Here is a 12,471-nt window from a genome sequence, read left to right as displayed (position 1 = left end):
TGGTATCTTGCAGAAACAGGCACTCCTTCTTTCTGGCAGCTGCAGCCCCATAGTGCATAGCTTGGGGTGGGGAACATGGACTGGGTTTTGGCCCCACTCAGCTCTGCAGCCCAGAGCATCCTTGTGCAGTGCACAGCCTGTGCAATTGTATGGTAGGCATGGCCTTGTGAAGTACTTTATTGCTATTAAAATGTGGTTTTTTGGCCTTTGAAATTATTATTGTTCTTTTTATAATTTGAAGCTAGGAATTTGTGAGTAGGGCACATTCACATTTGTGTAGACCTTGAGGGTATAGGCCCTTGGAACGTGTGTGGGTCCCAGGCACTGGGATCCAGTATTCTGGGCCCAAGACCTGGCCCTCTCCTGCCCCGGCTGCTCCCTGCCCCCAGAGTCCCATCTGTGGTCTTTGTCTCCTCAGGTACCCAGGGCCGGACGCCCCGTGAAGACTTCCGTTTCTGTGGCCAGAGGAACCAGACGCACAAGAGCAGCCTGCATTATAAGCAGACGTCGGAGCTGCACATCTCCGTCAAGAACTCAGAGGGAGCCCTCACGATCCATGCCCCCTTCCCCGGGGTCCTCCCGGCTCCCCAGCTCTTCCCTGAGCCCAGGGGCCTCTACCATTTCTGCCTGTACTGGAGCCGCCACGTGGGGATACTGCATCTTCGCTACGGCAAAAACGACTTCTTGCTGAGTGACCGAGCCTCTGGCCTCCTGTGCTTCCGGCACCGGGAGGAGAGCCTGGCTCAGGGACCCCCGCTGCTCGCCACCTCGGTCAGCTCCTGGTGGAGCCCCCAGAACACCAGTCTGCCCAGTGCTGCCGGCTTCACCTTCTCCTTCCACAGTAAGGCGGCCTCCAGGCGGCGGGGAGCCGCGGAACGTTGTCTGAGGAGGGGAGGGGTGTGATCCAAGCTGTGCTCCTGGAAGGGCTGTGGGAAGGTAGGGGTGAAGGCAGAGGGTCGGGGAGGTTCCATCCAGAGGGTCCTGGGAAGGTCCAGGCAGAGGAAGATGAAGCCCACCCAGGGAGGGAGCAGAGAGAGTGGGAAGACGACTGGGTGTCAGGAGCCAGAGGCCGCATGGGCCCCCCACCCCTGGCCTTCCTCACAGCCCTCCTGGGTGGGCCCTCTTGGCTCCAGGTGTGTAGGCAAAGGGGCACATGGGCAGGTGCATCCCGGCCTGCCCTGCTGGGGTTGGTGTTGCCCGAAGGTTCCCTGTGGCAGGACCCCCCTCTGGCCGGCTTCTGGGTGACCTTGGAGGGTGCACCCCACCTCTTGGAGGCTCAGTTTCATCTGCCGTAAAACGGGAGGGTGAGATGGGAGTGGGACGGGTACAGCCTGTGGCACCTGCTCAGCAGCCTCAGGCGCTTCTCCCCTGCTCCAGATCCTCCCCAGAAGGCCTCCCACAATGCCTCGGTGGACCTGTGCGAGCTGAAAAGGGACCTCGAGCAGCTCAGCCAGCTCCTGAAGCACCCCGGGAGGACCTCGAGGAAGCCCTCATCAACCCCCGCCAGCCAGTAAGCGCGGCCCCCCCAGACCTGGATGTGGGCAGGACGGTGACCTGGGGCGGGCGGCTGGAAGGAGGCCTCTCCTGGGGCTGGAATGTTCATGTCGTCTTTCCACCTCTTCCTAGAGAGGCATCGAAATACAGCCTGGCTGGGGCAAGCCCCTGGCCTTCGTATAAACAACTATCACCACCCCCAGACAGCGCCCCCCCGCCCCCGAGCCCTCTTCCCCACTGGGAAAGGGGAACTGATGGGCCCATTGGAGGGCTCGGCACACTGAGGCCCCAAGACGGGTAGGGCTGCTCCCCAGCTGCGGAGCGAGTCCACTGAGGCAGAGCTGGGCCCGGAACCGGGTGCTCGGGCAGCCGCCTTTCCTGTTAGCTCTGCTGGCCTAGCCCCTGCTCATCCCTCCTCGCCCACCACCATGCCGGGGCTGTGGTCTCTCTCGCCCCCTCCCTTCTGCCCCCTGCCCCTCCTTCCCCTATCTCCACCTGCCTCTTTCCTGTGTATCTGCGCGGTGTCCCCTTCTTGCTCCCTCGCCCTGTCCACCCCGACCAACCTCCCCAACCCCTTCTCCCCCTGCCAGGAGGCTGCAGACCCTGGAGTCGAGGCTGACTTCTGTGAAGTTCACAGGGGACACGCTGTCGTTCGAGGAGGATCTGGTCAACGCCACGGTGTGGAAGCTGCAGCCCACGGCCAGCCTCCAGGACCTGCGCATCCACTCCAGGCGTGAGGTCAGGAGTCAGGGGCCTGGCTGGTCGGGGCAGGAGACAGATGGGGAGGCTCCCGGGCCTCTGGGAGCCAGACGTGGGCTGACAAGGGAGGCCTCAGGCCCGGAGAGTACCCTGTTAGTGGCTGCCGCGTGGCGGAGGACCCTTCCTCACCTCGGTGGGGACAGGGAGCGGGCGGCATCAGAGCTCCTAGGCACCCCGTGTGGACAGAAGATGAACTGCGAAGTGCCTGTGCGTGCGCCTCAGTCTTGAGACCACCCCTCACATGGCCTGGTCACTGGGAGCACCCCCCCGCCCCCCCTCACCCTACTACCCACCCTGGGATGCTGTAAGCGGCACGGGGTTGGAGGCCAGACAGCAGGGCACCACGTGAATCTCCCTGTTTGCCCCTGTTTGCCTGTTTGCCCCTGGAGCCCTGGGTGCTAACCACAAGGCTTCCCAGCCAGCACAGGAGCCAAGCAAGGGAGGGCTTCCCGTAGGAGGTGCGCTTAGAGATGGCAGCATCCAGGAAGGTGTTGGAGGGGGAGCTGTGTGTAGAGGCCGGAGCCTGCCTCTGGCTGAGCCCACGGGGATTCTGGTCTACAGGAGGAACAGAGCGAGATCCAGGAATACTCGGTGCTGCTGCCCCGCACGCTCTTCCAGAAGACCAAAGGCCGGAGAGGGGAGGCTGAAAAGAGACTCCTCCTGGTGGACTTCAGCAGCCAAGCCCTGTTCCAGGTGTGGGCCCTGGAAAAGCAGTTTCTGTCTGTGGGGAGGTGGAAGGCGGGCACGGAGCCAAGACGGGTAGGGCTCCCTGGTCCAGAAGTCAGAGCCTTTCCTTGTAAGGTCAGAACTTGGACTGTGAGGTACGAAATCTCCCCCAGAGAATGCTAAATTATGTTGTTTTCACTATGGTGTAAGTGACTACATGGGCTAGAATTGTTGCCAGGAGGAGACTCTGCATCTCAGGGCAATGTTGTCGGGGAGAGACGCCAGTCCAGAGAAGCTAGGGGACGTCTGGGCCTTTCTTCTCAGCCTTGAGCCCTCACCTCCCTTGTATGGATGTAGGACAAGAACTCCAGCCAAGTGCTGGGTGAGAAGGTCTTGGGGATCGTCGTGCAGAACACCAAAGTGGCCAACCTCTCAGAGCCCGTGGTGCTCACCTTCCAGCACCAGCCACAGCCGGTGAGTGCAAGTGAGCCTGCCAAGGAGTCACTTGTCTTTGACAAAATGACCAGCTGGCTGGGGCCCCATACAGTCAGGTCCACACGGGCTTGGGGCTGACACTGACTCCCTCAGCCCCACCCAGGAAGGAGCGGTTCCGTCAGGGGGTCCACTCTCCTCCTTTCTCGTCCCTACAGAAAAATGTGACTCTCCAGTGTGTATTCTGGGTTGAAGACCTGACATGTGAGTGTGGAGGGGTCTCTGAGCTGGGCAGGTATCAGGATGAGAACAGGGGTCCTGGACGGTGGGTGGAGGTGGGGTTAATCAGGGAGGACTTCCTGGAGGAAGGTGGGCCTTGAAGAAGGAATGATGGCAGACTAGAGATTTGCCAGGTGAAGCAAGGTTTGGAAGAGTGACACGATCATGGATTTTGGGTGGTCCAGTGGGGTCCTGAAGGACTGGGCTTGATCAGAGCCCCACGGAACCCTTCCTCAGTGAGCAGCCCAGGCAGCTGGAGCGATGCTGGGTGTGAGACCATCAGGAGGGAGACGCAGACGTCCTGCCTCTGCAACCACCTGACCTACTTTGCAGTGCTGATGGTGAGCGGCCCTCTCCCTGACCCGCAGCCATACCCCGGGCTGGGCTGGTGTGTGCCAGCTGCTTTTCACCTGCAGTCACTTGTTCTCCACACTGACCCCCAAAGTGTCTCCTGCTGCAGTCCTATTTTATAGAGAAGGAAACTGAGGCTCAGAGAGCTTAAGCCATTTACCTCAGGCCACACAGCTAGGAAGTGAGAGCTGCAGACACCCCCCTTCTGAAGAATGCACTCACGGGACCAGACTCTGCTCAGTTTGGTGGGGGTGGCCTGTAGATGCCTGAGTGCCCCCCCCCCCCACTCCCCGGGAGCACAGGTTGGCGCTTCACCTGGGGCAAACCATCAAGTGTGAGTTGGGGACACTGAGGCCAGCCCGGGCCTGTCTCATGGACCAGGTCGCCTCTGTGGAGGTAGCCGCCGTACACAAGCACTACCTGACCGTCCTGTCCTACGTGGGCTGTGTCATCTCCGCTCTGGCCTGTGTCCTCACCATCGCCGCCTACCTCTGCTCCAGGTAGGGCCTGGCAGGGTGGGTAGGGGCAGGGGGACAGGGAGGCGGGGGTGCGGGGAGGGAAAACCTTCATCCCAGGCCCCCAAGCTGGGACCCCATGGCCGTGGAGACCCACCCTGGAGACTGGCTTGGCTACCCCTGCCCCAAAAGCACGTGTGGTTTCAGGAGCCCTGGGAGGTGTGGTCTGCTGACCTGTGGGGACTGTGTTTTGCCCTCACATCTGTGGTGTTTGGATGACGTAACTCTTACAAATGTTATTACCTGCCGACGTGGAACACAGGGAGAGGTGACAAAAATCTAGATTTTTCTGTCCCTGAAGAATCCCGTGTGTCACCACTGGGGGCATATGATATACAGTGACAGTTGTGACAACGGTTAACGCTTAAGGTTCCCACGTGCTGCCCACTGTTCTAAGTGTGTTATGTGCACGAAGTAGGTTTAGTCCTCACAAGGACCCTAGGAAAGGGCTCTCAGAGGGGGTCAGTGGCCTGCCTGTGGTCACACAGCAAGGCAGTGGCAGAGGCAGGCTCACGCCCAGGTCTGCAAGGCCGCAGTTACTGAAGCTAAGCAGTGGCCGCCGTGGACAGGCACAGCCTCGAGAGTTCTGTCCAGCGCCCTGTTGTCCAGTGTCTGACTGCAGGCCTGGCCCCTGTGGCATTCCGGCTTGACAGGGCCTACTGCACCCCCACCCCAGGGGCTGTCTGTCACTCCATTTCTGTCATTGCGGTGCCTTGGGGAGGGAGGAGCCCCACGGACAGGATGAAGAGCGCCTTTATGCCTCCTCACGCCGGCTGTGTGGACGGGTCTGGATTGTCAGGGCTGGGCCTGAGGTGCACCGTGGTCAGGGCCCGGGCCCGTTTGTGTGGAGGGGAGACATTCTAAGCACCCGGAGCGTGCTCGCTGTTCTCGGGTGGAGGACAGGAGGGTGAGGCTGCGTGTCTGCGTGTGCCTAAGAGGTGGTGTTGTGTGAGCTCACAGCTGTGCACGGTGGGGCTGGAGCAGTGACAAGGGACAGCAGGCAGGCTCAGGGCACAAGCCCCCAGCACCTACCCATGCATCGCTAGAGTGTCCAGGGGCCCAGGGACAGAGAACCTTACGGACTGGAGTGTTTTACCTGTGCCTGATGCTTTACCTTGGTGGGGGGGGGGACGCCCTCCCACTTCACAGATGAGTGAGCTGAGGGTGAGGGGGAAGGGAGCAGCCCAGGGAGATACCTAGGGCCACGGGTGGGCATGGCTCTTGTTCCTTCTGGAACAGGTAGCAGGAGGTGGTGCTGGGCAGATCACAGGTGGGGGTTTGGAGGGCCAGGGAGGTAACGCCGGCAGTGTTTGGATCCTGTCGAGTCCTGGGTGTGGGGGGTGGCGGGGCTGTGCACACACAGACTTGCAGCCCTGAAGACAGACAGACATACCCCACCCCGCCATACTCACAGCCTCACAGTCACATGGTTGTGCAGACAGATGGGCAGACACAGGACACAGTGGCACGGAGTCTCCAAAACAGCAACAAATGCGGAGTCTTTCCCCTCCAACTTTGGGAGTATCTGGCTGGTTGCAGTGGCCAGATTTGTCTTGCTTGTTGTCTGTGGCTGAATCTGTTGTTGAATATGCACACGGTGCCCGACCTGTGGGTCCTGGGCACACAGTAGGTGCTCAGGGACTCGTGGGAGATGACCTGGCTGCAGCCATAGGAACAGGAGAGGGTGTGCGTGTGTAGTCTGGGAAGGCTGCCTGGAGGAGGAGTGCTGCCCGCACCTCCCCAAGTGGGCCACCATGGTGACCCTATGCGCCCGCCGCCCCTCCCCGCCCCCACCGCAGGAGGAAGTCTCGGGATTACACCATCAAGGTGCACATGAACTTGCTGCTGGCTGTCTTCCTGCTGGATGTGAGCTTCCTGCTGAGCGAGCCGGTGGCCCTGGCCGGCTCCGAGGCTGGCTGCCGCGCCAGCGCCATCTTCCTGCACTTCTCTCTGCTCTCCTGCCTCTCCTGGATGGGCCTGGAGGGCTACAACCTCTACCGACTCGTGGTTGAGGTCTTCGGCACCTACGTCCCCGGCTACCTGCTCAAGCTGAGCATCATGGGCTGGGGTAGGTGGGCAGAGGGCGCTGGCAGGCCCCCCACGCCTGCCTCTTCTACTCGACTTCCTTTACCCATACATCCTCAGGTGTTCTTGGCCTTGGCTGGGTTAAGGACCCCTTTGGGAAGATGAAGTGCTGAGCACTGCCCCCAGAAACACATACTCTTCACATTGCTCACTTTTTAAAAGGAAGGTTTGCAGACAGCCACCATGTATGGATGTGCAGGTTGTGTACTGCTCAAAGGCACCCCGTTGGGGGATGAGTGGGCCGTAATCCCGTCCTCCACTCATCTAATGCACCCAGGCTGGCAGTGGCTCTGTCTGTGGATCCTCCAGCGCTTCAGATAACAGATTCTCCATAGCTCTGGTGTTTGTTCTTGGCCAAGACCACCCAGTTTACCATGGCCCAGACCTCTCAGGCCTGGAGGCCCAGGGGGCACACCACGAGTCCTTGTGGATGTTGCAGCAGCCCCCAAACTCCACATTCCCTCACCCAGCTTGCTGCTCCTCTGTGTTTCTCATCTGTCCCATTCTTGATTCACTCCATTGATTTACACAAAATCCCTTCAGAGTTGGCTCTGTGTCAAGACCTGGGTGTTTGGTGCTGGGTGACCACTTCTGGAGAGTCCTCGGTCCCCAGCTGGTGGGCAAAGTCGAGGCCCAGTGCAGAAGTCCCCTTTCCAGCTACCCCCCACCCCCCAGTCTGTGCCCCCGTCTCCTTGTGACGTCCTGCCCCCCAGCAGGGAAGCTCAGACCTTCTCTCCAGGGATGGAGGCCCAGGGGGCCCAGGATGGTGAGGGGGAAGGGGCAAGCCAGGGCGATGGGGCTCTCTATGGGAAACCTAAACTGGAGTGGGGGAGGGGAGGGTCTGATCACGGAGGACCCTCCTGGAGGAGGGGAGGGGAGGGGAGGGCACCCCCAGGCGGTGGGAGATGGAACTGCACGCTTGCTGCCGGCAGGCTTCCCTGTCTTCCTGGTGATGTTGGTGGCGCTGGTGGACATCAGTAACTATGGCCCCATCATCCTGGCTGTGCACAGGACTCCGGAGAGTGTCATCTACCCTTCCATGTGAGTGGCTGAGTGCGTGGGGGCGGGAACACGAGCCTGGGAGTGCGGAGCCACACTGCCACACTGACCTCGGGGCTCCTGGGCGCCAGGGCTGCTGGAGGCCTTGGCCTGGCAGGGAAGGTGGTGAAGGCGGCTCCCCGGCCCTCGGGGCCCCTGTGACGCACACCCACAGCCCAGAAGCACGGCACCAGCCCTGTCACCCCCTGAGCCCTCATGTCTTTGCTGTCAGGTGCTGGATCCGGGACTCCCTGGTCAGCCATGTCACCAACCTGGGCCTCTTCAGCCTGGTGTTTCTGTTCAACATGGCCATGCTGGGCACCATGGTGGTGCAGATCCTGCGGCTGCGCCCGCATGCTCACAAGTGGCCCCACGTGCTCACGCTGCTGGGGCTCAGCCTGGTCCTCGGTTTACCCTGGGCCTTGGTCTTCTTCTCCTTTGCTTCTGGCACCTTCCAGCTTGTGGTCCTCTACTTATTCAGCATCATCACCTCCTTCCAAGGTAGGCACAGAGAAGACCACCACCCCGGCCCCGGGTAGGGTACCCACGTGTGGAGTACGGGGCTGGGAAGATAGGGAGCCAACCCTGAAGGCTTCTCTGGGCCTCGGTCTTCCCATCTGTAAAATGGGGGCACCCAGGCCATAGTTGACAAGTCTTTATTGAGTACCTAGGACGTGGAGGCCCTGTGTGAAAACTTGGGGCTGCATCTGTGAACTAAGACTTGAACTCCTCTGGGTATCAGCCTCGTGGGGAGCTTGCTAGATGTGTAGACTCTGGCCATGCCAGACTTACTGAATCAGATCTGCACTGTAACAGATGCCCAGGGTGTGTGTGTGTGTGTGTGTGTGTGTGTGTGTGTGTGTCACAGGCTGCGGAGCTCTGGTCTAAGAGAGTGCTGGGCAGAGGGAGATGCAAGAGCCAAGGTCCTGAGGCTAAAACTAGGTGTGTGTTGGAAGGACAGTGAAGGGGAGCAAGGCTGAAGGGTAGCTGGGTAAGGGGCAGAGGGGAGGAGGGAAGGGGAGAGATGCAGAGGAGCTGGATCATGAGGGCTGGGGCTTGATGCCGGCAGGTCCCTCTACTGGGACCCCTCTACACCCCCTCCCCCACCAAGGACAGACAGACAGACATACACGCACACCCCTCTGTTCTGGCCGAGAGGTGCTTAAGCAGGTGTTCTGGAGCCTGAACACCACTGTTTAGCTCCTGGCTCAGTCAAGTCCCCTTACCTCCCTGTGCCTCAGTTTTCTCATTTGTGAAACAGAATAGTAATGAATAGGCCTGACCTCATGAGAATCTCGAGAGGATAAAGTGAGATGGGGCCCAGGAAATCTCAGTGTCTGGGGCACGGTGGGTGTTCCCTTGATCACATGGGTGCTGGTAGCCTGTAGGGAGGAGGGGAGGGAAGGGGCAGGGCTGCCCGCCCCCCCGCTGAACCCCATGCCCCCTCCCTGCCCACAGGCTTCTTCATCTTCCTCTGGTACTGGTCCATGCGGCTGCAGGCCCGGGGCGGGCCCTCGCCTCTGAAAAGCAGCTCGGACAGCGCCAGGCTCCCCATCAGTTCGGGCAGCACCTCGTCCAGCCGCATCTAGGCCACCAGCCACCCGCCAGAAGCTGCCTGAGGAACCAGAGATGGGGCTTGTCCTCACCACCACCTGCCACCCCCACAGCCAGGCCTGACACTTGATGGTCAGCCAGAGACTTGAGAGGAAGGCCCAAGGACCTTGGGGTGAGGGGGCTGTTGCCTTGGCAGCCAGACGCCCAGGCTCGGCCCTTTGAATTGGCCTGTGTACTACTCGGCTCTCCGGCCCCGCTTACAAGAGGCTCAGGAGTAGGACCTGTACCCCCACTGTCCTGAGGGCTGAAGGCTGGTCTTAACTCACCACCCCTGGGCCCAGCCCTCATTGCTGAGGATGGGAGGCCACAGGCCCCAAGGTCAAGACCTAGACCTGTGAGGCCTGGCACCATCCTTGGCCCTGTGCCCCAGCCCCGGACAGAATGTGCCAGAGCTACTGTCTCTGGTGAGCTCCACGAGGGCCCTCTGCGGTCCTGTCATTTTAGCCTGAGAGTGGTACTCAGGGCACACGAGTGTGGGGCAGAGCTTTGAGCCAGAGCCCTGGAGGAGGAGAGCCCCCTGCAGCAGCAGCTCCTCTACCTCTGAGCCCAGCACCTCAGCCTCCCCAGCCGCCATCCCTCTCCAGCCCCGGATTCAGCCAATTCCAGTGCTGTATTTTGGGTTGTGGTTGCCAAGAGCTGCTTGGTGCCTGCTGTAAACCTTTATCTACTGCACGGGCCTTTGCCTGCCTTTGACTCAGGCTTAGTATAGATGTTCTGGGCTGGGCCAGGTCTGTCTGTCCATCTGGGCCTTTCTATAGGCTGCCTTGCCCTTGTTCACCACTGCCAAGCCCACCCCTCACAGGGACTGTCAGCCTCTCCCAAAGCCCTCTTGTGGCAAGAACTGTGGAGCATAGCAGGGCAAATTTGCTTCTGCCCCAGTACTGGGAAGACTGAGGTGCGTCTCCCCTGGTGACCCTGGCCTAGAGCCTAACAGGCTCCTCAGGAGCTACAGGCACGGGATTAGGGATTGCTGGAGATCCAGGAAGACTTCCTGTAGGAGGCAACATTTGATCTGGCTCTCAGCCTTAAACATGGGGAGGACTTTCTTTTTAAGCACTAGCTCATTTGTCTTTTGAATTTAAAGAAGTAGATGTTCATTGTAGAGAATTTGGAAACTATAGAAGAAAAGAAATTAAAATCAGCTGTTGTTAATACCTAACAAACTAATGTAAACGTTTGGAGCGCTTCCTTTTGTGCTTCTATTAAGAGTCATTGATACAAACCCCTTAGGCCCAATCAGGAAACACAGATGAGAGAAGGTGGCCATGTGTGAAAAAAATCAACTGCTGGAAACTTTATCCACCAGGACAGGCAGGGGATAAAGGGTTCCTTGGCATCAGTGTTGGGAAGGCAGTGGGGAATGTTGGGGTCTGTGGTGGATTGGAGATGATTAACCCGATGCCGTGGGGCAGCAGCCACTCAGCTCCAGCCGCCCACTGCCCTGAGCAGGGATGCAGGGATGAAGGTCCATGTAGCCATACCACCCACCTTTTATGATAAATCAGGAATCGATTGTGTGGGCGCAAAATCCCTTGATTTAAAAGTCTGACTCATCCAGAAAATTCACTGGCCAAAGAAATCAGATGTGGGGACTGAATTCAGCCCTTGGATGGTCATGTGACGTACGGAACCGGTTTGTGGGCTGGAATGAAGTAGGTGGGCTGCAAGAAGCAATGATTGGACTTGCCTCCCATCACCACCTCCAGCCCAGTTCCGTCCAAGCTGCTGTGCCCGTGCCCCGTGGCTCAGGCAAGGAGGATCTGTGCGGCTCGGTTGCGAGAGGAGCGGCGTCTGAGCCCAGCTGTGTGCATCCAGGTCCACCCCGAGCTTCTGCCCAGCGCAGCCGCCTCCCTCGTCTCCTGGCTGCTCCAGGGGGATGACGGGCTGGGGGAAATGGACAGGATGGGTGCAAGGCCACCTTAGCCATGGAGAGTAGACTGGCAGTGCCCTCTGATGGGTGACTGTGGGATCCGGAGACCTGCGGGGACCTCGGCACGCAGCGCCTCCCTGTGCCCGGCTTCTCTTCCAATGCTCTCTGCTCCTCTGTCCCGTTGGCTTCTGCCTCCACTTTCTGCGAGTCCTGAGGACAGAGGCAAGCCTGGCCCCCAGTGCCCTGCTTGGGCAGATTGGGTGGGGGGTCAGAGCCAGCTCCCTCCTCACAGGCCTCTCAGTCTCTGCAGGAAGGTCTCCTGGAGCGCCACACCTTGGCTAGACCTGGGGGCACGTCCTCCCATCCTCAGGGAGGGAAGGAAAGGACCCAGCTCCCTGCTGCCCCCCCGCCCGGCAGAGAGCACTCCCTTCAAACACATTCTCCCACTTTGGAGAGCTCTTGCATTTTAGGTTTTGTGTTTGAGGCTGGCTCAGGTAGCAGGGAAAGGGGTCTCGGGTCGGATCCCACCTTCTCGGGACAGGTGCTGGACAGGCCCCTCGACGGCTCTTCTCATGCTCTTCAGCGGGCCGTGGGGCCTCAGACAGCAGGACCGCTCTTCTCAGGACACAACCAGGTTTGCGTGTGGGGACGTTGCTCTGGTGTGGGAAACGCACTGAAGAGGCCAGAAGGGCAAATGTGGGCTGGGCCTGGCCAGAAGCCTGGAGGCCTTGTCCCTAGAGACAGAAGCCCACCTGGAGCCACGGGGACAAATCAGTGGTGAGAGGAGGTGGCAGAAAGGGAAGTTATAGTTCCCTGTGTGCTGGGATTTGGAGGTCCCGGGGCTCTGTCCATGGCTCCAGGCCAGCCCCCAGCCCCGATGGGGCCTAGGAGGGGTGGCCCTCCCCCTGGCCCTGTCCAGCTATCTTGGCCACTTTGCCAGCCCGCCGCCCCCTGTCCTGTTTTTCCAGGTATGCTGGACACTCTGGGTGCCTCCTTCTGGGCCCTTCTTCACACACAGGCCCCCATGAGCCCCTTTGAGGGCCCTGGTACTAGCATGGGTCTGCAGCGATAGTGCCAGCCAGTGGCAGTTCCCAAAGCCCTTGTCTGCCATCTCGCCTCACCTGGCTGCCGCTGGGAGGGAGGGGGAACGGGCCGTGCTTCCCATCTGGCCCCAAGTCTTCCCTGCAGAGGAAGTGCCTGGGACACCGTGCCAGATTCCCACCTGCCACCCCCGTCCCAGGAGTGACGCCGCTGACATCCTCTTCCCAACACTCTCCAGGTCCAGGGGGCCCAGAAGGGGACTGATTCCTGCCTGGACACTGTGTGGGAGGAAGAGGCTGGGTGGGTCCTCAGACCCCCATGGTAGAG

At 60.1% G+C, this 12,471-nt stretch overlaps 1 protein-coding gene across 4 annotated transcripts in view; it reads left to right on the top strand.

The window, feature by feature from the left end:
- Positions 1-10,406, top strand: part of ADGRG1 (adhesion G protein-coupled receptor G1) — a 37,141-nt gene extending 26,735 nt beyond the window's left edge. For all 4 annotated transcript variants that reach the window (XM_038530951.1, XM_038530950.1, XM_038530952.1 and 1 more), the window contains exons 3-14: positions 419-841; positions 1,378-1,510; positions 2,085-2,232; positions 2,815-2,946; positions 3,277-3,393; positions 3,570-3,615; positions 3,868-3,971; positions 4,363-4,481; positions 6,296-6,564; positions 7,514-7,622; positions 7,852-8,120; positions 9,078-10,406. In XM_038530951.1, coding sequence (XP_038386879.1) covers positions 419-841; positions 1,378-1,510; positions 2,085-2,232; positions 2,815-2,946; positions 3,277-3,393; positions 3,570-3,615; positions 3,868-3,971; positions 4,363-4,481; positions 6,296-6,564; positions 7,514-7,622; positions 7,852-8,120; positions 9,078-9,208 — 2,000 coding nt within the window. In that variant the 3' untranslated portion in view covers positions 9,209-10,406. The remainder of the gene's footprint in view (positions 1-418; positions 842-1,377; positions 1,511-2,084; positions 2,233-2,814; positions 2,947-3,276; positions 3,394-3,569; positions 3,616-3,867; positions 3,972-4,362; positions 4,482-6,295; positions 6,565-7,513; positions 7,623-7,851; positions 8,121-9,077) is intronic.
- The last annotated feature ends 2,065 nt before the right edge of the window (positions 10,407-12,471 follow it).

This window comes from Canis lupus, chromosome 2 (genome assembly GCF_011100685.1).
Source record: "Canis lupus familiaris isolate Mischka breed German Shepherd chromosome 2, alternate assembly UU_Cfam_GSD_1.0, whole genome shotgun sequence".
Classification (NCBI taxonomy): domain Eukaryota; kingdom Metazoa; phylum Chordata; class Mammalia; order Carnivora; family Canidae; genus Canis; species Canis lupus.
This window is presented reverse-complemented; position numbering and strand designations above follow the sequence as displayed.